Genomic DNA, 23309 nt, shown 5'->3' with positions numbered 1-23309 from the left:
TGACACTTAACAACAACAACAAATACAGAAACACAGAGCGCCAGATATTAGGCATTTTTAACATACATGCACAACGTTTTTTCCCCCCTCTGGGTCTTTCTTAAGTGAAGTTTTGAAGAGAATCAGGTTTTTCTTCCACATGTTGCCTGCCCTTTCAGAAACTCCAGCCTGCGTGCTCTCCTTACTTCCTAAATCTAATTTTGGGGGAAATTCTGATCCTTTATAAGTCCCTCTGTAACTATAAGTGTTATCTTTCCTGGAATTTTATCTTTCTGCTTCATCTTTAACTGGGAAAGGAATGTCATTGCTTTTAGTTTAGGAATTTCAGACAGAGGGCATTTGGCAGGTATAGAAATAGTCCCAAGTGTCTCCGGAATCACAGCTCTAGGCAGTTTTCCCACAATCCCCTAAGGTTGAGACTCTCTCCTTTCTCTAAGGTAATCAGGACCATGGTATGTTCTATTGACTCTCACCTCTTGAGTCAATAGTTGACAAAGAGCAGGTCTTTGATCACAGGGCCTGTGAGGATGCTGTGATCCCACAGCTCACTTTCTTAATTGGCCTCTTGGTTCCCTGTCTCTTGGTTTCTGAAAGAGGTGCAAAAAAAGCAAAACAAAAAAACCCCACAAAATACCTGCCATTGAATCGATATACATGGCAACCCATGTATATCTGAATACAACTGTTCTCCCTAGAGTTTTCAATGGGTGAGTTTTCGGAAGTACATAACCAAGCCTTTTTCTTCCAAGGCACCTCTGGGTTCACTTGAACCTCCAACCTTTTGATTATCAGCCATGTTTTAATCTTTGGTACCACCCAGGAACTCTGAAAAAGCTGGAGCAGCTGCTTTCTGCGATTGCTGGCGGTTGACAGAAGGGTGTCCTGCTATTGTGGGAGTTGCTTTTTATTTCTAAGTTTCTCTTTGTCATGTCTGGATTCTTGATCTTCTTGGGCAGTTCTGAGTCTCAAAAGGCAACGAGTAGGCCGATACCTATTTTACTCGGTTAAGGAAGTGCTAGAGCCCAACCTAGCCTAGCTACAATAAGGCAGTGCTGCTATGGGCTCTTCCTTCTAACCTGCTTTCCTCTAACCCTGAGGTTCTTTCTTGTTCACCTGTGATAGATCAGAGCTGACTCTGGTTCTGTTCTGAAGACAGGAACTCCTGGGACAGCTGCTCCCACATTAGGCCAAATACATTACCTATTGATTTGATTAGTTTTCTTCCAAGCAATGCATTTATAAAAAGATGGGAGATTTTGCAGGCATGTATTTTGCACAGGCAGCCAACTTCTCCCAATCACACACACACACGCACACACACACTTTCTCCCCATCCACCCACAAAGCTTCAGTCACATTTAGAGTTTGCACAAATGCACACCCTCCCTCATAATTCACAATGTACCCCCTCTCACCCACCTACACACCCCTTCCATAAAATTGCACCTGCTCACATACCCTTAGAAGCACATTTCTACACTGTACCCTGAGAGAGAGTAAAATGGGTCGCATAGGTACAGAGGATGGGTGGTAAGATCTCAGTAGGACAAACATTCTGTATAGGAGCTGGAGCCTACAGTGAAGACCCAGAACCACAGTCCCCTCCCATCCCCAAGGTGAGATACTAAGAGCAGAGAGGGACTCAGAAGTGGGAGTAAAGGGCTTCCTGTCCACCTAAGGTGTGCTGCTCCAGGGGAGACATGACAGTGTGCATCAGGCCTGGAGGTGGGTGGAGAATGTGGTAGCATCCATACCTGTCCAAGAAGTCTATTCTGGCTGATGGCACAGCTTCATCCTTGACCTGGGACTCTCTGAGCTCAGGAACTGATGGAGAGGAAATGAGAGGAGAAACGAAGTAGAAGGTTGCATTTGGGCTTTGGATTCCACATCCTTGGAGGAGTTGTTTCAGTGTCAACCAGGAGTCAAGAGGAGGAGCCTTGCCTTGGCTGGGAACTTGTAGTTCCCTTCAGAGAGGAGAGGTGGGGCAGGGGTCTTGAGAAGTGATAAGTATTTAAGTGCAGGGCTGTAGCAGCCACATTGTGACAGTAACTAAGGCCCCAGAGAGTCTGTCTTCAGCTCCAGACCTGATTCAACTCAAGTTCAAGCATCCTATTCAAGCTCAGAAGCTGTGGATTCTGGTAAAAAAAAAAGGGTCCTGGCACTGATCCACAGTGCCCAAGAAACTTGGCAGAGCACTCTGCTAAACAAAGACTTTGGTGGTATGCCGTGGAGTTGGTTCCAACTCATAGTGACCCTGCATTGGGTTTCCAAGGCTATAAATCTTTACGGGAGCAGAAAAACCTCATCTTTCTCCCGCGGAACATCTGGTAGTTTCGAACCGCTGACCTTGAGGTTAGCAACAGGACTCATAACCCTTACCTACCAGAACTCCTTAAACAAAGATTTCATTTAGGCCCCTACCATTCTACTAAGGAGTTCTGGTGTGGTGCTGTGGGTTAATGTGCCAGACTGCAAAGCTATTTGAACTCAAGGTCAGCGGTTCAAGCTCACCAGCGGCTCCTCAGAAACCCTATACAGGGTCGCTATGGGTCGGAACCGACTCGAAGGCACTTAACAACAACAACATTCCACTAAGGAGCTCTGGTGGCGTAGTGGTTACAAATCTGGATGCTAATCTCACCGTCATACCAGCTGCTCCGCAGGAGAAACATGAGGCTTTCTGCTCCCGTAAAGATTTACAGCCTCGGAAACCCTGTACAGGGTTGCTATGAGTGGGAACAAAACAACAACCATTCCACCAACAGTACTTCTAGAGATCTTCTCTGTGCTGCCGCCTGGGGGCGCTCTCAGCTGGGTCTAAGACTGCCACCAGCACTGCTGTTGTTGTTATCATTAGTATAATTAATAAACAAGCACTGATGAGGCCAAGTGGAGGAAGAGGCAGGCCCCTGCTGCTCAGAAGGATAATCCCTGCAAACATCCAGTGAGTCTGTAGCAATAAGGGGCTAAGTAACTGGCCCTTCTTCCCTACCCAGCTAGAAAGGCCTGCAGGTGTGGGCTCCAGGGGACAGGTAAAGGTATGGACAAGAAGAGGAAAACACTGGGTAACCTGGGCTCGGACCCAGCTCTGTATCTGCTTGACAGGATGTTTGTGGGCATAGCCACCCCTGTAATTACTAGCTGTAGAGCAGGCCAAGCTCAGAGGCACTTATTCATTAATTTAGCATGAATTTGACTATGTATTTATGGAGTGCTTACTGTGTGCAAAGTGGCCTACTAGAAATAGTATTTTATTGGACATTGTAAGGACATAGCTAACGTTCACACCAGTTCTTGGGGAGTGAAGGGTAGAAATGATGGAGTCAATTTGAAAGAAGGATAGCTCCAAAAGCTAAATGGCCTCTGTAGTGTGGAGCGGAGGTGGTTATTATATCAATCATAGGGATTACTAGGAGTCTTCTGTAGGATAAATAACAAGGTCAGCGGTTCAAGCCCACCAGTCACTGAGAAAGATGAGCCCTTCTGATCCCCCCGAATGACATTCTTTGACATCCTATATAGGATCGCTGTAGTCAGTGCTATGAGTTGGTATGAATCAACAACACTTAACAACAACTAGGGAGTCCAAGGTCTTGGACAATTCAAGGCTCAAGGCCTAAGTTGGAAAACATGCCGGGCGGAAGGGGTGGAGAAAATGGTCGATTTGGGGTGGGAAGATACTTGGCGACAACGAAGGGGTGGGAAATAGAGCACAAATGTGGGGAATTTGGATGAAAGGCTCTTGAAAGAGGTCCAAATGGGCCATGAGGATCCTATGTGGGGAGTGCTGAGTTACAGCAATTTGGCGGGAGGACTTTATGGTTGCGGGGGGGTGGGGGGGTTGGTTCTGTCCTGTGAGGGGTGGAGGTGGGGGATTCTGGAATCTTGAGTCTGGATAAAAGTTGGGGTATGGTAGAGGCATCCAACAAGGTTTTGAGGGAAAACCTTGAAGTATTGGGTTTGAAAAAATGCTGGAGTGTATTTAGGGAGAAGAGGGGCGTGGCAGGGGTGTCCATGCAGAAGACCGAGCCAGATCTTGGGGTTTAGGGATCGGGATAGTCGGGGCAGCTGGTGCTGGCCGAGCTGGGCGGTCTGGAGTGGGGGCCGGTCGGAGGTCAAGCTCGCCGAGGCAGGGTTGGCGCTCCGAGCAAGCCGTCCAGGGTACCGCGGGGGGGCGGTACGAGCTCCGGCTGCTGGCGGGCCGGGGAGGAGGCGGCGGCTCCAAGAAGAACATGAATCAGCGGCAGCTACGGCGGCGGCGACGACGGCTGAGGAAGAAGCGCGGTGGCCCAGGAGCGGCCCCGGGGACCCAGCGCTTCTGACAGCGGCGACCACGATTCGCAGTGGGCGCGGGGCTCGGAGGTGACCGCCCCAGCACCGCCCCCAGGCCGGCTCCCGCCCCTCCTCCCGCCTCCCGCCTCCTTCCTCCAGCCTCCCTCCTCGCTCGCGGGCTCGGCCCGGCATGGTGCGGCGTCGCCGCCGATGGCGCTGAGGCGGAGCATGGGGCGGCCGGGACTCCCGCCGCTGCCGCCACCGCTGCCGCCTCTGCTGCTGCTGCTGGCGGGTCTGGCCGCTCTGCTTCTCCCCGAGCCCGCCACGGCAGGTAGGGGCTGACCCGGAGGGTGGTGGGAAGCCAGGGACTGCGGAGGGGCGCGGCTGGGGGTCGGAGTCCTGGAACAGCAGCCGGCCAGCCCCGGGCCTGGGAGGGCCAGAGATTTGGGTGGAGGGACGGAAGCTGAAAGGCCGAGACTTGGGGGCTGGTGAAAGGGACGCCGCGGTGTTTCACATCTCGGGTCGGGGCCCCCCACCCCCAACTTTCTCGCGCCCAGGGCTCTGCTGGTGGGGTGAAAGGGACAGGAGTCGGGGTATGGGCTGTGTGGTTAGCTGGGGGTTAGGCACTGGATTTTCCCGCCTCACTGTTACTAGTTCTGTTTGCTCTCCCCTCCCCAATCATGGGGACCCCATTCTGCCTGCCCCACATACGAAGGTCCCACTTTGAAGCCGTGGGGGCTGGGGATGTTTACCCAAGGGGCATCCCTACACCAGTTAGGCACTGGAGCTTTGAGAGTGCCCAATCCAAAAAAAAAAAAATCTTGGCATACTATAATCCCTGTGCCTATTCAGAGCTCCCTGGGACCTGGAATGCTGGAGATGAGGGCTAGAGCAAGGGTCTTATGTTCCCACATAGCCATTGAGACATACAGTCACATGCAGCTCCCCAACTTCACACTGCCCACTTCTGGGACTGCTCGGTATGTGTTGCACTCCCCCACCCCACTGTGACTGATCTTGAGTAAGTGAAGGGAGCAGGGATGAAAATGACCAGGGCATCCACTGCCCGCATCTTTCTTGTGCTATAAGCCTCAGAGGGAAGGGAAAGGGGTGGCAGTTATTTACATGAAGAAAGATGTGTATCTGAGACTCAGAGAGCCCAAGACTTTGCCAATAGTCACACAGCATAAGGCCGGAAGAAGCAGGCGTGGATTTCGACTATGCTGATACTTTATTGGCCTGTATCTGTATAAAAACATGCCAGAAGAGGGGTGTGTGTGTTTGTGTGTCTGTAGAGGTGGGGTTCTAGATCTCCTTTGTGATCCTTGCTAGTGTGATAGTGGCTCAGGGGTCCTGAGCTTCCTACTTAGTGCCCTGCCTCTCCCTCCGGCCTCCCACCTTCTCAGTGCCCGCCCCTGAACACATTCAGGTATTAATAGAGCAGGCTGCTGCCAGGAAGGCTGCCATGTGTTTGATCTGACGTGGTTGTGAAGCCATATGTTCTCCACTTCAGGGGAGCACCCCCTCCTTCCTTTCTCAGTCTGCCTTCATTTTGCTGGGTCGGGTGCAAGAGGGTGCCTGCAACAATGGAGTCTGGGCTGGCACTTTGGGCAGAGAGCTGGCAGCCTGTTGCATTGGTTGGGTGCAACAATCATTCTCTGGGCTGTGCCCGCCCCAGCAGGGTGACAACTCCTTACTGTTTTCATGACTGGGACCAGTCCAGACTCCTGCAGCCTGGCTTGTCTCCCTTTTGGAGATTGGGACTAAATTTACATTATCTAGGATGGAGGGATGGGGAAGAGGCTTGGGGAATCTTGGCAAAGACAGAAATAGTGCCTGGAGAGCTTGTCATGCTCCTTTATCTAGCCCAAGTCCAAGCCACCTTCCCTCCCACATCTTAGCCTCCTTGACTATGGATGGACAATGAGTCCTCTGACACCGAAGCTAAGTTCTGGAAGAGAATGGGGGATATTTCCAGAGATAGGACCCCTGTCAAGCAGGTTGACACCTTCTCCTTCCCACTCCTCAGGCTTGAAGCTCATGGGAGCCCCAGTGAAGCTGACCGTGTCGCAGGGGCAGCCAGTGAAACTCAACTGTAGTGTGGAGGGGACGGAAGAACCTGAGATACAGTGGGTGAAGGATGGAAATGTGGTCCAGAATGTGGACCAGGTGTATATCCCAGTCAGCGAGCAGCACTGGATCGGCTTTCTCAGGTGTGGGGCTGTGAAGGAAGGTGTGGGAAGCCAGCCTGAGGGCAGGCCATATTCTTTCCTGGGGGTTGTGCTGATACCCAGAAATCTGAGGTGTTTTTTTTTCAATTTGGCAACCTGTGGAACCTTCCAGAAGTGGGGCCAGACTGAAACCATCCAGTTTTGACCTTGACCCTGAGAAGTGAGCCTGGTGTTCTGTTTCCACAGCCTGAAGTCTGTGGAGCGCACCGATGCGGGCCGGTACTGGTGCCAGGTGGAGGATGAGGGAAAAATCCAGACGTCCCAGCCAGTGTGGCTCACGGTAGAAGGTGAGAAGGAAGAGCCACATGGCATGCTGACATGGAGTGTGTGCAGTTTGCTGTGGATCACACTTTTGGAAAGGATGGTTCAGTGGAAACTAGCCTGCCCTACTGCGGTCTGAGGCTGAGTCCATCATCCCAAACATCAGAAGATGTCTGGGTATATAAGAGCCAAGGAGGCAGCTAGGGCCCACAGCCTATGAGGTGCAGTCTCTTTCAGTTGTCTGAGCAACAAGCCCCAAGCACCCATCTGGGTCTGGACCCTGTTCTGCCAAGTGGCCTGGCCAGAAGGGGATGGATGGGGGAGGGGAAGAAGGCTCTTGCAGCTGTGGGAGCCTGAAGCTCAGCGTTGTTCAGCCCAGGAAAACAAAGTGACTAAGAAAGTAACAAAGGGCCTTGAAGGGGAGCTGGGGCCTGCCAACAGAACTCTGCTAAAACTCCCGCCCACTCCCCCGTTTCCACTTGCCCCTCCCCCAGCTCCCTGCTCCCCACCCCCAGTCTCCTCCTTGACTGTGAGAAGGGCTGTCAAAGCAGGTCTGGGAAGGGAATGTGGGAGCTGTTAGCAGAATCTGTCATGCCTAAGGGACTAAAGAAAAGAAGGCCCCCCCCCCCAGGAAGCTAGATGCCTACTCTGCACTTGACCCAATTGTAAAAGGCCTGTGGGGGACCTTCTCCACAGAGGGGCTTTGAATGGAAGCTAAGATGTAATTTGGGCAAAGTTTACTACCTGTCTGCCCTCTCTCCCTAGGTGTACCATTTTTCACTGTGGAGCCAAAAGATCTAGCTGTGCCACCCAATGCTCCTTTCCAACTGTTTTGTGAAGCTGTGGGACCCCCTGAACCAGTTACCATTGTCTGGTGGCAAGGGGGCACGAAAGTTGAGGGACCCACTCCCTCTCCCTCCATTTTAAATATAACAGGTGAGCAGCCTCAGGAAGGGGCTTTGCACAGGGCATAAGCTGGGTCCTTGGGGGCAGTGAATCCATTTAAATCACTAAGTTTTGCTGAGTGTCCAGAGCGAATCCCAGTGCCTGCAGATGTGAGCTGCACATTACCGAGCTCCTTAGTAAGGTGTGCCAGGCTGCCTGGGTGGGCTTATTAGTGGTGATCCTGCTGTGTGCACTTAAGGAGGTCTTGGGGCCTCATTCCCTCCTGTGCAGCAGTTCCCCCCCCCCCCATCCCTCCCCTGGGAAGGAGCCATAGACCAACCCACACAGAGCTAGGAGGAGTGTCTGGAAGATGCCAAGAAGAGAAGATTCTCAGAAGGGAAAACGGGCAAGGCCAGCACAAAGATACAGGGTCCTCCTCCCTTAATGGCCCTTTCCCAGAAACCTCCAGACATTTTCCCAAGCAACTGAATCTGTCAATACCACTTCCACATAGTTATGCCTGTAACACCCACCTGAACCCCAAAATACCCAGGCATAGACTTGTGAGGCTCTCCTTTCAGTGAAATAGAGATCATGGTTTCTGGTTGAGGTTTGAACCCGGCAAGAAAGATGGGAGTCTAGACTTGATATCATATGCGGTAAGGTGGGAGGGAAGGGTCTCTGATCGGAATCTTGAAGAGAGGTGGACTGTGGGAAGCAAGGGCCGGTTTTGTACCTAAAGCACTGGGTTGTAGCAGAGGATGTGTTCCGATCCCCCCAGATGTGCGTGGTTGGGACCCTCAGGCAGTCAGTCTGATAATAAGCAGTCACTGAAGGAACTCCTACTCCACACACCACACTGAGCTAGGCACCACGGGGGAGCCAGGGAACACAAAGGAAATGGAAGCCATTATTCCCCCGCCCCCAAGGAATTGAGCATAATTGGGGAGACAAGACAAGGCATAAGGAGCTGAGAACTATTGCAAGGCAGAGAATCTGCAAGCACAACATGAGAGTACAGAGCAAATAAAGAAGTGCTATGCTAGGAGCAGTAAAGGAGTGCGGTGGTCTGCGGGAAGGTGGGTGGGCCGTCTAACATTTCTGAGGGCTTGAATGCACTTTATATACTTCGCATCAGTTGATTCTCACAATTCTTCCATCTAAAAGATGAAAAAACAGTTCCCCAGCTCTGAGATTTGCATCAGGTCCATTAAACCCTAAAGACCCTGTTTCCCCCCACAAGTCTCCCTCTCTGGTCCCTTTCTTTGTCTGTAGAAACAGTAGGCTCCTAGGATCAAAACCTGAGTAACTGTCTTCCCCAACCCAGGCTGGGTGAGGGGAGCTGCTTGTGAGGGGCTGACTGAGGTTTTCTGGTGCCAGGGGTGACCCAGAGAACTGTGTTTTCCTGTGAAGCTCACAACCTAAAAGGCCTGGCTTCCTCCCGCCCAGCCACTGTTCATCTTCAAGGTAGGAGGATTCTGGAGGGAGCCAGAGGGAGGGAGGAAGGGTAGAGCTCTTCAAGCTATCCAGCAATGGGTGGGTGGCGAAGTTAGAATTGTGCGGTGTCCAGCTCCACACACTTCTGCTGGATCTTGGGGATGAGGAGTTAATTGGCATGGCTCCCATTCCTAGTGGGAGCACCTGAGACCCTGCCATGGCTGAGATGAGAATAGAAACCTGACGTCACAGTAGATTTCCCATCACGAAGCAGACTCCTTGGGAGGGAAGGAGGAAGGGAGGAAGCCAGCAGGAGCTGGTCAAGGTTCCTGCCCAACTGTTCCTCTGCCATCCCCTGTGGAGGCGATGGGACTGAGGAAACATGGCCCAGCAGGATGATAGAGGAGATACAAAGAACTGGTGTGCTCAGAGAGAGCCAGTGTGGCAGGCGCTGGGCCATGGCTGCAGGGGCAGCTGCTTGTCTAGGCTGTATCTCCAAGGCTGAGGTAGCTCCCCTCCCCCTACATCCCATCACTATTTTAGCCTTCTTCATCAGGGCCCTTGATTCAGGGAGAGAAGGCTTCTCTCTATAGCCTAGGCACTCAAGCAGGTGTGGGCAGCTGTCCCCTCCTGGCTGCTTGGCTTGTGTATATCTGTGGTCCTGGGAGCTGAGTAGCCATCTTTAGGTTGAGGATGCCCTCCCCCAGAGTCTAGAGATAAACTCAAGGCTTGACTCCCATGTCTCCTGCTCCTTCCTCTCATGTCCCTACTGGACACTGGGTTCTCCTGGGCACTCACACTAGGTCCTTTCCACAGTACTTCCTGCAGCTCCTTTCAACATCACAGTGACGAAGCTCTCCAGTAACAATGCCAGCGTAGCCTGGACGCCAGGTGCTGATGGCCGAGCTATACTTCAATCCTGCACGGTCCAGGTAAGCTGAGATGGGCAGGACAGCTCTTCTGGCCTGCCCATGTTTGTCTCACTGCCTTTGTTGACAATTGGTACCACACTTATCTCAGGGGGATTAGTCTCCAGCTCACCTCAGTAGGAACAGCCCCATCTGATCTTGGGGTGGACTGGCAACCAAGTGACTGCAGGGTAACTTGAACCCTATATTTTTCAGGCTGAAAAGCAGATTTGAGGTACCTAGAAGAGTTTTTCTTTCTTTAACAAACAAATTTAGTCTCTCACAATTTAGTAGGCTAGAAGTCCAAATTCAGGACGTCAATTCTAGGCGTAGCCTTTCCCTTTGTTGGCTCTGGAGACAGTCCTTCTGTGTCATGCTGCAGTCTGTGGTAGGGAACACATGGGGCCCACAATTCTACAATGGTATAAGTGAGAACTTTTCATATATTTATATCTATATAGGACCACTATGGAGTCCTGGTGTGATGCTGTGGGTTAATGTGCTAGACTGCAGAGTTGGTTTGAACTCCAAGGTTGGTGATTCAAAATCACCAGCTGCTCCTCGGAAACCCTATACAGGGTTGCTATGAGTCGGAACCAACTCCACGGCACTTGACAACCACAACTACAACATTGCTTGTAGACCCCCATGTGTCTTGGCATCAGTCTTCCCCTGGATCTAGAAGCTTCACAGTGCTGGGACCTCAGGTCCCAAGTACATATTCTATTTCTGGCTCTTCTTTCTGGGTGATAGTTGATCTCTCCCCCTCCCCCCTAGACCTTTTCTTAGTAGGGGAAAAGCTCAAGCCTTTGGTTTATCTGACACCTATACTCTTATACCCTCCCTCACCTCAACTCATGCCAGAGAGAACAAAAGACCAGGAGGGAGTCTAAGCCCCCAAAACTGTGAAGCTAAAAACAAGAGGGCAATGCAAGTTGGCTCTTTTTCATTTGTTTCCTCAGAAAATGTTTAACAAGCACCTTTGGAAAGTGTTCTAGGCAGTTCTGCCATTCGATTTGGGTGAAAGAGGTTCCTGCCCTAAGCTCTGCCAGTTAGAGGACTCTGTTCTTCCCTTCTGGCAACACTCTTTCTTTCTGAGTAAGGAGTCTGCAGACCAAGGAGACATGCTCATCCAGATCCTGAGCACCACCTCACCCTGCTAGGTTGTGGGATATTCAGGATCGTTTACCCTGTGTCTGCTTCCAGAGCCTGTGTGGGCATCTTTCCAAGAAGGAACCCTGCTGTGGTATGGCTCCTCTAAGCCCAAGAAACCATCATTTGTTGGGATGGGAATTCAACTTGGGTATGAAAACAACCTGTGTCCACACCTGTGCATCTTGTGGCCCCTGGTGGTATAGATCCTTGGCTGGGAGTTAGTTCTTGAGCCTCCACATTCTGGCTTGGGACTCCAAGGAGTTTGAGGGTTATAAAAGCAAATCTGGCCTCCTAGTTTGTTTTGTGTGTTTATTTGTGAAGATAGTAGGATTAAAAATATGGTTAGCTAACTTATAGGGTAGTATAAATGGTAACAAGCTTGACTGCTAACTGAAAGGTTGGAAGTTCCCATTCATCTAGAGGTAACTCAGAAGAAAGGCCTGGTGATTTAATTCTGAAAAATTAGCCACTGAAAACCCTGTAGAGCATAGTTCCTCTCTGATACACAAGGGGCCCCTTGAGTCAAAATCAACTTGACAGTAACTGGTAGCTGAATGTTTTTGTTGTTAAGTACCATGGAGTCGGTTCCGACTCATAGTGACTCTGCACAGGATTTCCGAGGCTGTAAATCTTTACTGGAGCAGAAAGCCTCATCTTTCTCCCCCAGAACAGCTGGTAGTTTTGAACTGTCGACCTTGAGGTTAGCAGCCCGATTCTTAACCACTACACTACTAGAGCTCCTTGGTAGCTGAATAACAGTATTTAAATATTAAGCTATATGGTGGACCTTCGTTTATACTCTTGTCACCAAAATGTTAAGAGGAGGGTCTGATTTTAGTCATCAGGATGTAAAAACAAGTAAGACCATTTCTGTGCCCTTGAGAATCTCTCAGACTTTGGACTGGCATGTAAATAGTTATAGTAAGTGGTAAGTTCTTTAACAGAGTTAAGTGCCAGGTACAAAGGGCTATACTTTTTTGAGAAATTAAGAAAGGCTTTCACAGAGAAAGTGATATTTAACTGAGTCTTAAAGGATGAGTAGGACTTTGCTAAGAAGAGCAGATCATTCTAAGCAAAGGGAACAGCATTTGCAAAAGACATGGTAGTGTAGAATCTAGTATGTTAACTGGTGCAAAGCAGGAGAGGAGATGAAAAGAAGTAAGCAAGTGTTTGCTGATAGGCTTAGTAGTTGTTGTTAGTTGCCCTGTTGTTGTGAGGGGCCTTTTAGTTGGTTCTGACTCACAGGAACGCTATGTACAACAGAATGAAACACGGCCAGACCCTGTGTCATCCTTACAATCCTTGCTGTGTTTGGGCCTATTGTCGTCACCACTGTGTAGATCCATCTTGTTGAGGGTCTTCCTCTTGTGGACTGACCCTCCACTTTGACAAGAATGATGGGAAATGAAGTCTTGGCGTCCTTGCTTCTAAAGAACATTCTGATTGTACATCTGAGACAGATTGATCTGTTCTGGTTGTCTGTGATATATATTCAATATTTTTTGCCAGCAACATAATTCAAATGCATTGATTCTTCTTTAGTCTTCCTTATTCATTGTCCTGCTTTTGCATGTATATGAGATGATTGAAAATATGATGGCTTGGGTCAGATGCACCCTAGTCCTCAAACTGATATTTTTACCTTTTAACATTTTAAAGAGGTCTTTTACAGCAGATTTGTACAGTCATTTGATTTCTTGACTGCTGCTTCCATGGGTATAGATTATGGATCCAAGTAAAATGAAATCCTCGACACCTTCAGTCTTCATGATGTTACTTGTTTGTTGCTCCCGTTATAAGGAATTTTGTTTTCTTTATGTTAAGGAGTAATCTATACTGAAAGCTATAGAATTTGATCTTTATTAGTAAATGCTTCAAATCCTCTTCACTTTCAGCAAGCACATCAACCTTTGATAACAACCTGCATATCACAGGTTGTTGATGAGTCGTCCTCAAATCTTGAAGCCAAGGTTAGTTACTTTTGTCATTGTTGTTAAGTGCCAATGAGTCAGTTCTGACTCATAGCGACCCTGTATAGGGTTTCCGAGGAGTTACTGGCGAACTTAAACTGTCAACCTTGCGGTTCAAACTGACCTTGCGGTAGGGAAGGCTCCGTAGGGAAGTTTTAATTTAAGGGACCCTTCCCCCACTCAACATGTACATCCCCTTATATGACCCATCTTTTATCTTCTCTCAGACCCTCCTCTGCATCACTGTTTTCTGCATTTCTGTAGGTGATACACACCCCAGGAGGCTGGGAAGTTCTGGCTGTTGTGGTGCCTGTACCTCCTTATACCTGCCTGCTCCGGGGTCTGGTACCTGCCACCAACTACAGCCTCAGGGTGCGCTGTGCCAATGCCTTGGGCCCCTCTCCTTATGGTGACTGGGTGCCTTTTCGGACAAAGGGTCTAGGTAAGGCAGAGTGGCTGAGTAGGTGGGTGGCGGTGGTGGTGCTGGAGTTCTGGATAGAGTTTATGGAAGAGGGGCTACCGAAAAGAGAAGGTCTGTTATTTAGCAAAGATTTGCCAAGTGCCTGCTGCATAGCAATGAACTGTATAAACCCAGCCCCCCTCCCATACAGCTTTAGTTCTAGTGGGTGGAGTAGGCAAAACAAACTAGAAAAGATCAGGGGAGGTAGTAATCAAGAAAGCCCCAAGGTGGTCTAGGAAAACTTCCCAAGGAGAACTGAGGTAAAAATGATGAAGAAGGAGCCATGTGAACATTTTGGGGCAATCACTGCAGGAATCACTGAATGTGGCAGTGAGGAAGTGCAAAGACCCTAGCTTGGAGTTCTTTGGCCACCGCAAAGAGGCTGGTGAGGCAGGAGCTTCCTTGTGTGAAGGGAGTGGTGAGGGATGAGGTAAAGAAGCAGTAACCATGGCGATGAAGAGCAACACTGCTGAGCTGGGTTGCTGCTGGTCCTGCCCATTACTTCCCCCTCCTTCCCACCACAGTGAGTGAGCAGACTCAGAGCTGGGAGGTAAGTTTAGTTCTTGGAAGTTGGTTCTGAGGCCTAGATAGGATGATGATGGTGGGAGAAATAGGGGATCTTAACAACCTTCTTTCTTTGGGTGCAGCCCCAGCCAGAGCTCCCCAAAACCTTCATGCCTACCGCACAGACTCAGGCCTCATCCTGGAATGGGAAAAAGTGATTCCTGAGGGCCCCGTGGAAGCACCCCTGGGGTCCTATAAACTATCCTGGGTTCAAGACAACGAAACCCAGGTAAGGGGCCACTGAGGCCTGTACAATCCAGGTGAACTCTCAGGGCTCCAGGGCCTGGAGAGCTTCCAAATGGCTGTCCTCAATGGCCTCCCACCACCCTGAGTCTTCACTCTCCCCAGCCCTCGGCTGCAGACTCTACTTTACTGGATTATGTCTCAAGTTAGGATTATACTTTGTTTGTCAAGCAGGCAGCACATTCCTGCACAAACTGGGGGAGGACACAGATAAGGTCATCTTATCCTGTCCTGCCTCTCTCCCATCCCCACCTCTGCATTCCTGATCTGAGCCTTGTTTGTCTTCAGTAGAGTTCTCTGCAGCCTGTAGCAGGAATATGAGACTCCCAAGCAGGTTCCCTGCAGTCCTGAAACCTAGAGTGCCTCAGGTGCCAGGCTTCTAGCAGGGCCTAGTTTTGCCCTTAGGTCCCAGCTTGAGGCCTTACCCTCAGACGCTGCCTGGGGTCGTGGCTTTTTCTGTCTCTGCAGACCGAGCTGACAGTAGAGGGGACCATGTTCAACCTGACAGGCTGGGATCCCCAGAAGGACCTGACTGTGCGTGTGTGTGTCTCCAATGCCATTGGCTGTGGGCCCTGGAGTTTGCCTCTGGTAGTTTCTTCTCATGACCATGCAGGTGAGGCCTGGAGGGGGAGGATCACAGGAGAGCAGGGGTTTTCCAGGGCAAGCTAGACTGGTGGGAGGGGCTGACAGGACCCCTCCTAATAGGCCCACAGACTGAGAACCAATCACTTGAGACTAGGGTTGGCATTTAAACATTATCTCATTCCTTACCCTTACTCCTTCTCTCCCCACCCCCCAACCAACTCTTAGGCCCAGAAGGCTCATAGAAACCCTTGGTCATATAGTAGGGTCATAGTAGCAGGGCCTGTTGCTGTCAAGGCAGGACCCAAACATTTCTTGGATCTCTTTTGGAGCCTTTCTACTCTAGGACTCTTGTTGACTTAGGGGTGTCTTGTGACCAGGCTACATGGCCCTCCTGGGAAAGTTCTGAGGGATTACTTAGCAGCAGCTTAGCTCATGCTGCTGTCCTTCCCTCCACAGGACATCAGGGCCCTCCCCATAGCCGGACATCCTGGGTGCCTGTGGTCCTGGGTGTGCTGACAGCTCTGGTGACAGCTGCTGCCCTGGCCCTCATCCTACTTCGAAAGAGGCGAAAGGAGACTCGGTTTGGGTAAAAAGGGCAGCCAAGAAGGGAGAGGCAGGTGGTGTCTGAGGGCCTTGGAACTGACCCGGCTTCTTGGTTTCCCTTTAGACAAGCCTTTGACAGTGTCATGGCCCCAGGGGAGCCAGCTGTTCACTTCCGGGCAGCCAGATCTTTCAATCGGGAAAGGCCTGAGCGCATCGAAGCCACACGTGAGTGGTAGGGGATCATAGAAGGAAAAAATGGATTACCTTTGTGCTCCTTTTACCAACTCCTTAACTGGAGTGTTATCTCTGAATCTTGATGAGACCCAGGCATACAAGACAGACAGATAAACCTACTCTCGTGCAGGTTGCCATCCCCAGCTGAGGGAGAACTAAGCTCATCTCTGCTCTGAGGGTGGAGGCTAGTGTGTAGGATGGCTGGGTTTTGGATTAGGAGCTGGGGGCGCCACTCCCCTTTCTCACGGACCCCTTCCTCTTAGTGGACAGCTTGGGCATCAGTGATGAACTGAAGGACAAACTGGAAGATGTGCTCATCCCAGAACAACAGTTCACCCTGGGCCGGATGTTAGGCAAAGGTACGCCGAGCTGTGCAGAGGTGGGCAAGAATTTGCTGTATCTGAGTATATTTGGATCCTCGTGCCACTTTAAATGGGGAGTGTGGTGGCTCTGTAGATAAGCACTGGATTGCGAACAACAAGGTTGGTGATTCAAGCCCACTAGCTGCTCTACAAAAGAAAGATGAGGCTTTCTGCTCCCGAAAAGGTTTATCACCTCAGAAATCCTAAACAGGGTCACTGTGTGTTGGAATCTACTCGATGGCACTTAACAACAACCACTTTAAGGATGTGGATTTGGGTTAGCTACGCCTCTAAGCAGAGTATGCTTGTAGACTTCTGAATTTGGAAGGTTTGGGGGAATGGTAGCTTGCGATGGAGATGCCTGAGGAGCCAAGCCCACGCAACTCTGCTTTGGCTACTCCAGAATCTGATTTTGTGAACCAATGGATGGTCACCTGGGAAGCAAAAAGGTAGGGGCAAGAGGCCAAGGGGACTCAATATCATCTGGCTCTGTCCCTAGGAGAGTTTGGTTCAGTGAGGGAAGCCCAGCTGAAGCAGGATGATGGCTCGTTTGTAAAAGTGGCCGTGAAGATGCTAAAAGGTGAGTTGAGTGGAGCATGGTAGTTGTGGGGTGGGAGCATCACCTGGGAGGATGAAGGGGGACGACTCTGCTCTGCCCCTCGACTTTTTGAGAAGAGCTAATCATCACTGACTGGGCTCTTGTCAGTACCACATGAATAATTCTCACATGTATTTGTCCCCCAGCCTTTCCTCTCTCCCGTCAGCAGTGATTGTCCTCTGAGCTCTTGCGGGATGATTAAGGCTGTGGCTGGTTGAGCAGACAGGCTATCCTAACTAAAGAGAGGTTTTGCATGTGAAGAAATTGTTGGACAGCACTGACCCATGGATGATGTCTCCTCTGCTCATGGCCAGAATGTTGCCTAGGACAGGACAGCTAAAGGATAAGGCCTAGGAAACTGCGGGGTCTCACCTCTTTTACCCCTCTTATTCTGTTCTCCCAGCCGACATCATTGCCTCAAGTGACATTGAAGAGTTCCTCAGGGAAGCAGCTTGCATGAAGGAGTTTGACCATCCACACGTGGCCAAGCTTGTTGGTGAGCCCCTTCTTAGGAAAGGTGGATAAAGAACAGGGACAAAAATATGCTCCCCCAAGGTGGGAAGGACTCACCTGATGAGTACACAGATGTAAGCAAACAGATAAGGAGAGACCGGCTGAAACTGGCCCAGATTCCAGGTGAGATCAGTTTGCAGACCATGTACCATGAAGACTGCTCCTCTAGGAGGAGGGGACAGAAGGTCTAGGGATTGGAATTAATTTACTGGGGCAGCACTGGGTCACCAGGCCAGTGTGTACCTTGTGGGAAAAGAGGGGACAGAGCCAGGACTGGAGGTGGGGACCAGCCAGCAGGTGGGGGCTGGTATAGACACCTGAGCTATCCTTTGACCTTCATGTGCCCTGTCCCTGACTCCCTTGTTCCCAGGCGTGAGCCTCCGGAGCAGGGCCAAGGGCCGTCTTCCCATCCCCATGGTTATCCTGCCCTTCATGAAGCACGGGGACCTGCACGCCTTTTTACTCGCCTCCCGGATTGGGGAGAACCCCTTTGTGAGTACCTACTAGGGTGGGAGTGGCCAGAAGAAAACTAGGATGGGAAGATAGGGCCTGGAGAGGGTCCTAGGAGAGAGCGACGTGGTGGGCAAGAGATAGGACTAACTGGGAGCAGAAGGGCTCCGATTTGGATTCCTTTTATGCTAGCCAGCTTCCTTTACCCTCACAAAGCCCTGCTGGGGCATCTAGCCTGGGCCAAGGCTCCTTCTGGAAGAAGAGACCTTTGTGGTCCCTGAAGTGGGGTGTCTTGGCTTTTGAGCTCTTTGTCAGACTTCAAGCTTCTTTGCCTTGGGAACCCCCTTTCATTCCTTTCCTTTCAGTAATCCTGAAAACATTCTTTAGGCCTGCTAGCCTCTGGCTAAGGAACTCTCCATCTGCCCCAGTTAGGTGGGCAGGTTCAGCCTGAGTTTGTCCTGTCTGTCCTCCAGCACCTGCCCCTCCAGACCCTGATCCGGTTTATGGTGGACATCGCCTGTGGCATGGAGTACCTGAGCTCCCGGAACTTCATCCATCGAGACTTAGCTGCTCGGAATTGCATGTATGTGAATTCTAGAGGGCTCAGGATGGGAGGAAGCAGCCAGTGTGAGGGAGACAGCATGGGAACAAAGATGGCTTAGCTGTAGTGAGGTTGTGTCACAGAGGAAGGTTGACCCCCCCATCCTGCAACACCCCTTGCAGGCTGGCAGAGGACATGACAGTGTGCGTGGCTGACTTTGGACTCTCCCGGAAGATCTATAGTGGGGACTACTATCGTCAGGGCTGTGCCTCCAAATTGCCCGTCAAGTGGTTGGCCCTGGAGAGTCTGGCTGACAACCTGTATACTGTGCACAGTGACGTGGTGAGCAGGGAGCCATAGGCAGGCTTTGTGGTCTGCTCTCTTGGCTTAGATCACCCAGTTCTGAGGCCTCAATGCCCCAAGGTGTGCCTGCCTTAGAGCCATGTCTCAATCCGGTTCAGGCAGCTTAGTGACACGTCACCAACTGTGCTTTTATCCCAGTGGGCCTTCGGAGTGACCATGTGGGAGATCATGACTCGTGGGCAGACTCCATATGCTGGCATCGAGAATGCTGAGATTTACAACTACCTCATCGGCGGGAACCGCCTGAAACAGCCCCCAGAGTGTATGGAGGACGTGTGAGTGCCCCAGGATGGGGATTCTGGGGGAAATGGAGTTTCCGCTGATGGCTGCCACCACAGTGACTGGTCTAGTGGATGCTCAGAACCTCGGTTGGGCATTTATTTATTTCTTTTGGGAGGAATGTCTTCATACTTCTAGGAAAGTCGCTCCACCTATGCACTAGTCCTTTTCTATCACTATTTTCTCCAGTTTCCAGGGAGAACCAGAAACCCCCAGAGCAGCAAAGAAAGCACAGGGTTGAGCAGTAGTACAGGCTTCTCTGTCACCGTCCTTCCACCCTACCTCTTTCCGTAAGCCCCAGCTCATCTAAAAAAGCAAGTCACCATAGTGGTTAAATGTTGGACTGTTAACCACGGGATGGGCAGTTCAAACCCTTCAGCCACTCTGAGGGAGAAAGATGAGGCTGTATGCTGTTGTAAAGATTTACAGTCTCGGAAAGCCTATGACGTAGTTCTCCTCTGCCCTGTAGGGTCCCTGTGAGTTGGAATTGACTCAGTGGCAGTGAGTTTGATTTGGGTTTTAGTCTTTAAAAACCTCTTGGACTCAGTTCTCCTTCCTGGCCAGATAGGGCTGCCCAGAGGCAGGAAGAAAACACAGTGCTGCTGCATCCACTATGCTGACAAGGACAGGGGCTGAGGGCCAGCCTTTCAAGGGAGTGGAGGGGACCCATGATAACCACCTGAAGGTTTAGGGGAAGCCTGAAATCATCCCAGGTGCAGCAGGGTGGTCATACAGCCTGTATAGGAATGTCATCAGGCTTCTGTGACAAGGTGACAGTAAGCTTATCTCACATGAGCTGGGCACTTCACAGGCATTAAAGGAGCCCTGGTGGCACTATAGGATAAGCACTGGACTGCTAGCCACAAGTTGGCATTAGAAAGATGAGGCTTTCTGCTCCCATAAAGATTTATAGCTCAGAAACCCTATATAGGGTCGCTTTGAGTTGGAATCGATTTGATGGCAGTGGGTCTCACAGGCATTATTACAGATAATCCTCTCATCTAACCCTATGAAGAAAAAACTGCTCCTACCCCCATTGTGTAGATGAGGAAGTGGGATTAAAGAGGTTAGGTAACATAGCCAAGGTCACACAGCTATTAAGTGGGTGAGTTGAGATTTGAACCTAGATCTTGTGTCTTGCCTAGTCCTCCAGGCACAGTAAGGGCAGGGCTTTCTGTAACTGCAGCCTGGCTGGGCCCTCATCTGTGCTGCAAAGGCGCTTCCAGGCAGTGAGGACCAAGCCCTAGCTCTACCTCCTCCCTAGCTGAAACTGGTGTTGCCAACATCGGGTGGACAGGCGCCAGTTGGCTCCTAGCACGGCTTTGAGAATGTGTCCCAGTACAGCCATGTGCCCATGGCTCAGGACCATTCCCACGGCTTCCTCAGTGTCTGGCCTGACTCCCCATCAGTGGGGGTCCCTGTCAGGAGAGCTGGTGTGTGGAGGGGCTTAGGGCTTTTGTCAGGAACACAGGCAAGAAAGTCAGGCATTTGCTCTGACTAGACCTGGCCTCAGACCCTTCTCAATGGTAGGTGTTTTCCTTGGCCTGGTGCACTCCCTGAGAACTGGGAGGGCTTCTGAATAGGCTTTGGAAATTGTAGGTAAAACATGTTCATGCCAGGGGCATTTCCTGAGAACTGGAATAGCATTTCGCAGCTTCTCAGAGAAGGGGTCTATGGCTAATGAGGATTGAAGAGTGCCTGAGTGGATCTGCCTTGTGAGAATTTAGGGAACTGTGTGAGTGCTCGATCCCACTAAAATAATGTGGACTCTATATTGTATTCCCCCAAGGTAGAAACACTCCTGAGTAACCCCCTCCCAGAACAGCATAGTGGGGACTCTGGAGCCCCCCACCCACCTGGCTTCAAGTCGGAGTGCGATCATTTTCTACCTGTGACACATCTGGGTTTCCATTTCCTCATCTGCAAAATAGGGATAATCAGAGAACTTGATTCCTAGGGCTCTCATAAGAATTAAGTGATTTAATAAATATAAACTTCTTACCATAGCAAGCTCAATTTATGAGTGTGTGAAATAAAACATTTAGATAATTAAGGGCCTCTGCTTTTGAGGGACAGGCCTTCTTTCTCTTTTCCCACCCATTACTCATTACCCCCTCTCACTCTCTTTCTGCCCAGGTATGAGCTCATGTACCAATGCTGGAGTGCAGACCCCAAGCAGCGCCCCAGCTTCACATGCCTGCGAATGGAACTGGAGACCATCCTGGGCCACCTTTCTGTGCTGTCTAGCAGCCAGGATCCCCTGTACATTAACATTGAGAAAGCCAAGGAGCCTGCTGAGGGGGACAGCATGGGCCTGCCTGGCGGGGATCAGGCCAGCGAAGGGGCTGGGGGTGGCAGTGGCTTGGGAGCAGTGGGGGGCACCCCCAGTGACTATCGGTACATTCTTAGCCCTGGTGGGCTGTCTGATCAGCCTGGACAGGAGGAGCAGCAGCCGGAAAGCCCCCTCAACGAGGGCCAGAGGTTGCTGCTGCTACAACAAGGGCTACTACCCCACAGTAGCTGTTAGCCCACAGGCAGAGGGCAGCTGAGGCCATCTGCTGACTCTGCTGGCTTCTCTTGGCTGACTAAGCACTGTCTGACCCCAGCCCAGCAGCAAAGTGTGGAGGCTCCTGTGGTAGTTCTCCCAAGCTGTGCTGGGAAGCCTGACTGACTAAATCACCCAATCCCAGTTCTTCCTGCAGCCACCCTGTGGCCAGCCTGGCATTGGTTCAGGCTTTGGCTGGATGGAGGGCCAATCCTGGTTGTCTGAACCCAGGCAGTTGGCAGGAGGGGGGTGGTGTGGTTATGTTTCCATGGTTATCATGGGTGTGGATGGGAGTGGGGAGGGTAGGTCCAGCCCTGTGGGCCCCTACCCTCCCAGCTGAGCTGCCCCTGCTGCTTTAATGCATGCATTGAGCCACCTCCAGCTTGGGGTCCCAGCTGGGCTCACGCCTGGATTTAAACACCCAAGTTTGCCCCTCTGAGTCACAAAAGCCCTTGTATTATCCCCCTTTAGGTGAGAGTTGGTAAGGGGTTGGTACAGAGATATCCTGAGCCCTTGTGATTGGAGGCAGTGGGACACTGTCAGGTTAATCAACTGTCAGTCATCACCTTCCTGATTCCCATCCTATCTAGGTCAGGAGAGTTGGGAGGCTGCTTCTCTGCAGCTGACCAGGTCACAGCCAGGCATGTTGCAGAGCCACAGACTGCCAGATGCCCATCTTCTAATGGTAATGTGCTAAGCCCTGCAAGATGAAGGGTGCCATGGAGTTAGCCCAGGAATGAAGGAATGAGGGAGGCTAGGGAGGAGTCCAGGAGCCCCTCTTCCTGTACTCCACCATTTGTCTGAGCATGCTACCAAATTCCAAGTATCCTAAGACTAACAAAGGCAGCTGTATCTGAGCCCAGCCTTTCCATGCAGTGTCTTTAGTCCCAACTCGAACTAGAGACCTTCTTCTGTCCCCAATCTCCTGAGGGAAAATAGGTCTGATGTGGGTGAGGGGGCTTTACTAGAGCATAGCCCCCAGCCCTGGCTGAGGGAGCCTCCCAGAGTGCATGGGATGTGTCCAAGCTGTTAGATGCTGTTTAAAAACAGAAATAAAATTGAAAACTAAAAACTCAAGGATTTTGTCTTTTAAATGTTTACTTTTTTTCCTCCAGATCATAGAAATGAAATCTTTCTGCATAGAGAAATGTCTGGGAAGACATATGCCCAAATGTTAAACAGCTGCTATCTTTATATGATATGATTAAGGGGACTGACTTCTTTGTGCTTTCCAAGTTTTGTAAGCAGAGCACAAAATGCTTTTGTAATTACAGAAGACCCTAATGCATCTTATTATGATAAAAATTATACATGGTCATTGTAGGCAATCAGGAAAACTCAGAAAATCTAAAGAAAAGCTGTGAATTATCTGTAATCCTAACACCTAGTGATAACCACTGTTAACTTTTGGAAAATCCAAATGTTTTGAAATATCTTCCTTCTTTGGTCTTTGCTGTCCTCTCAGAGCTGTAGGATAAACATAGACCACAAGATCAGTTTGAATTGCAGGGCTGAGGGTTCAAATTCACCAACTGCTCTTTGGAAACCTTGTACAGGGTTGCTATGAGTCGGAATCAACTCTATGACACTTGACATTAAGGAGCCCTGGTAGCGTAGTAGGAAACCCTAGGGGTAGTTGTACTGTTGTTTAGGATCACTGTGAATCAAGATTGGCTTGATGGACTACAACAGACTTTATTATTATTGGATATAGAGGCTGTTTGCACCTTTACACTCTTCCCTGGAGCCAGGGGAAACTTCTCTGAGAAGAGGTAGGTAGACAGAATGAGGATCTTCCTGAAGATTAGACATAAGGAGTTAACTTTCAAGTATTTCTACCTGGAATTTTTCGTTTAGAAGCTTTTAGAACAAACTCATGGAAGCATGTAGCAGGAGGTGTGAGAAACAGG

General features: G+C 50.4%; 1 protein-coding gene across 1 annotated transcript; it reads left to right on the top strand.

Moving 5' to 3' along the window:
• The first annotated feature begins 4234 nt into the window (after positions 1-4234).
• Positions 4235-21894, top strand: TYRO3 (TYRO3 protein tyrosine kinase). Its single transcript, XM_006831750.1, has 19 exons — positions 4235-4603; positions 6302-6485; positions 6690-6790; positions 7530-7700; positions 9030-9116; positions 9903-10018; positions 13384-13561; positions 14227-14372; positions 14855-14999; positions 15428-15557; positions 15639-15739; positions 16012-16107; positions 16610-16690; positions 17112-17204; positions 17592-17713; positions 18145-18254; positions 18395-18554; positions 18714-18850; positions 20991-21894. The coding sequence occupies exons 1-19, from the start codon at positions 4483-4485 to the stop codon at positions 21379-21381; spliced, it is 2670 nt and encodes an 889-aa protein (XP_006831813.1). The 5' UTR covers positions 4235-4482; the 3' UTR covers positions 21382-21894.
• The last annotated feature ends 1415 nt before the right edge of the window (positions 21895-23309 follow it).

This window comes from Chrysochloris asiatica, unplaced genomic scaffold (genome assembly GCF_000296735.1).
Source record: "Chrysochloris asiatica unplaced genomic scaffold, ChrAsi1.0 scaffold00004, whole genome shotgun sequence".
Lineage (NCBI taxonomy): Eukaryota > Metazoa > Chordata > Mammalia > Afrosoricida > Chrysochloridae > Chrysochloris > Chrysochloris asiatica.
This window is presented reverse-complemented; position numbering and strand designations above follow the sequence as displayed.

What these genes read in the sequence shown, in the direction of transcription:
- TYRO3 (XM_006831750.1), top strand. Translation starts at nt 4,483, where the DNA reads ATGGCGCTGAGGCGGAGCATGGGGCGGCCGGGACTCCCGCCGCTGCCG. An exon ending in AGCCACTGTTCATCTTCAAG is followed by an intron (nt 9,117 to 9,902) that starts GTAGGAGGATTC and finishes TCCTTTCCACAG; the next exon opens with TACTTCCTGCAGCTCCTTTC. An exon ending in ACACGTGGCCAAGCTTGTTG is followed by an intron (nt 17,205 to 17,591) that starts GTGAGCCCCTTC and finishes CCTTGTTCCCAG; the next exon opens with GCGTGAGCCTCCGGAGCAGG.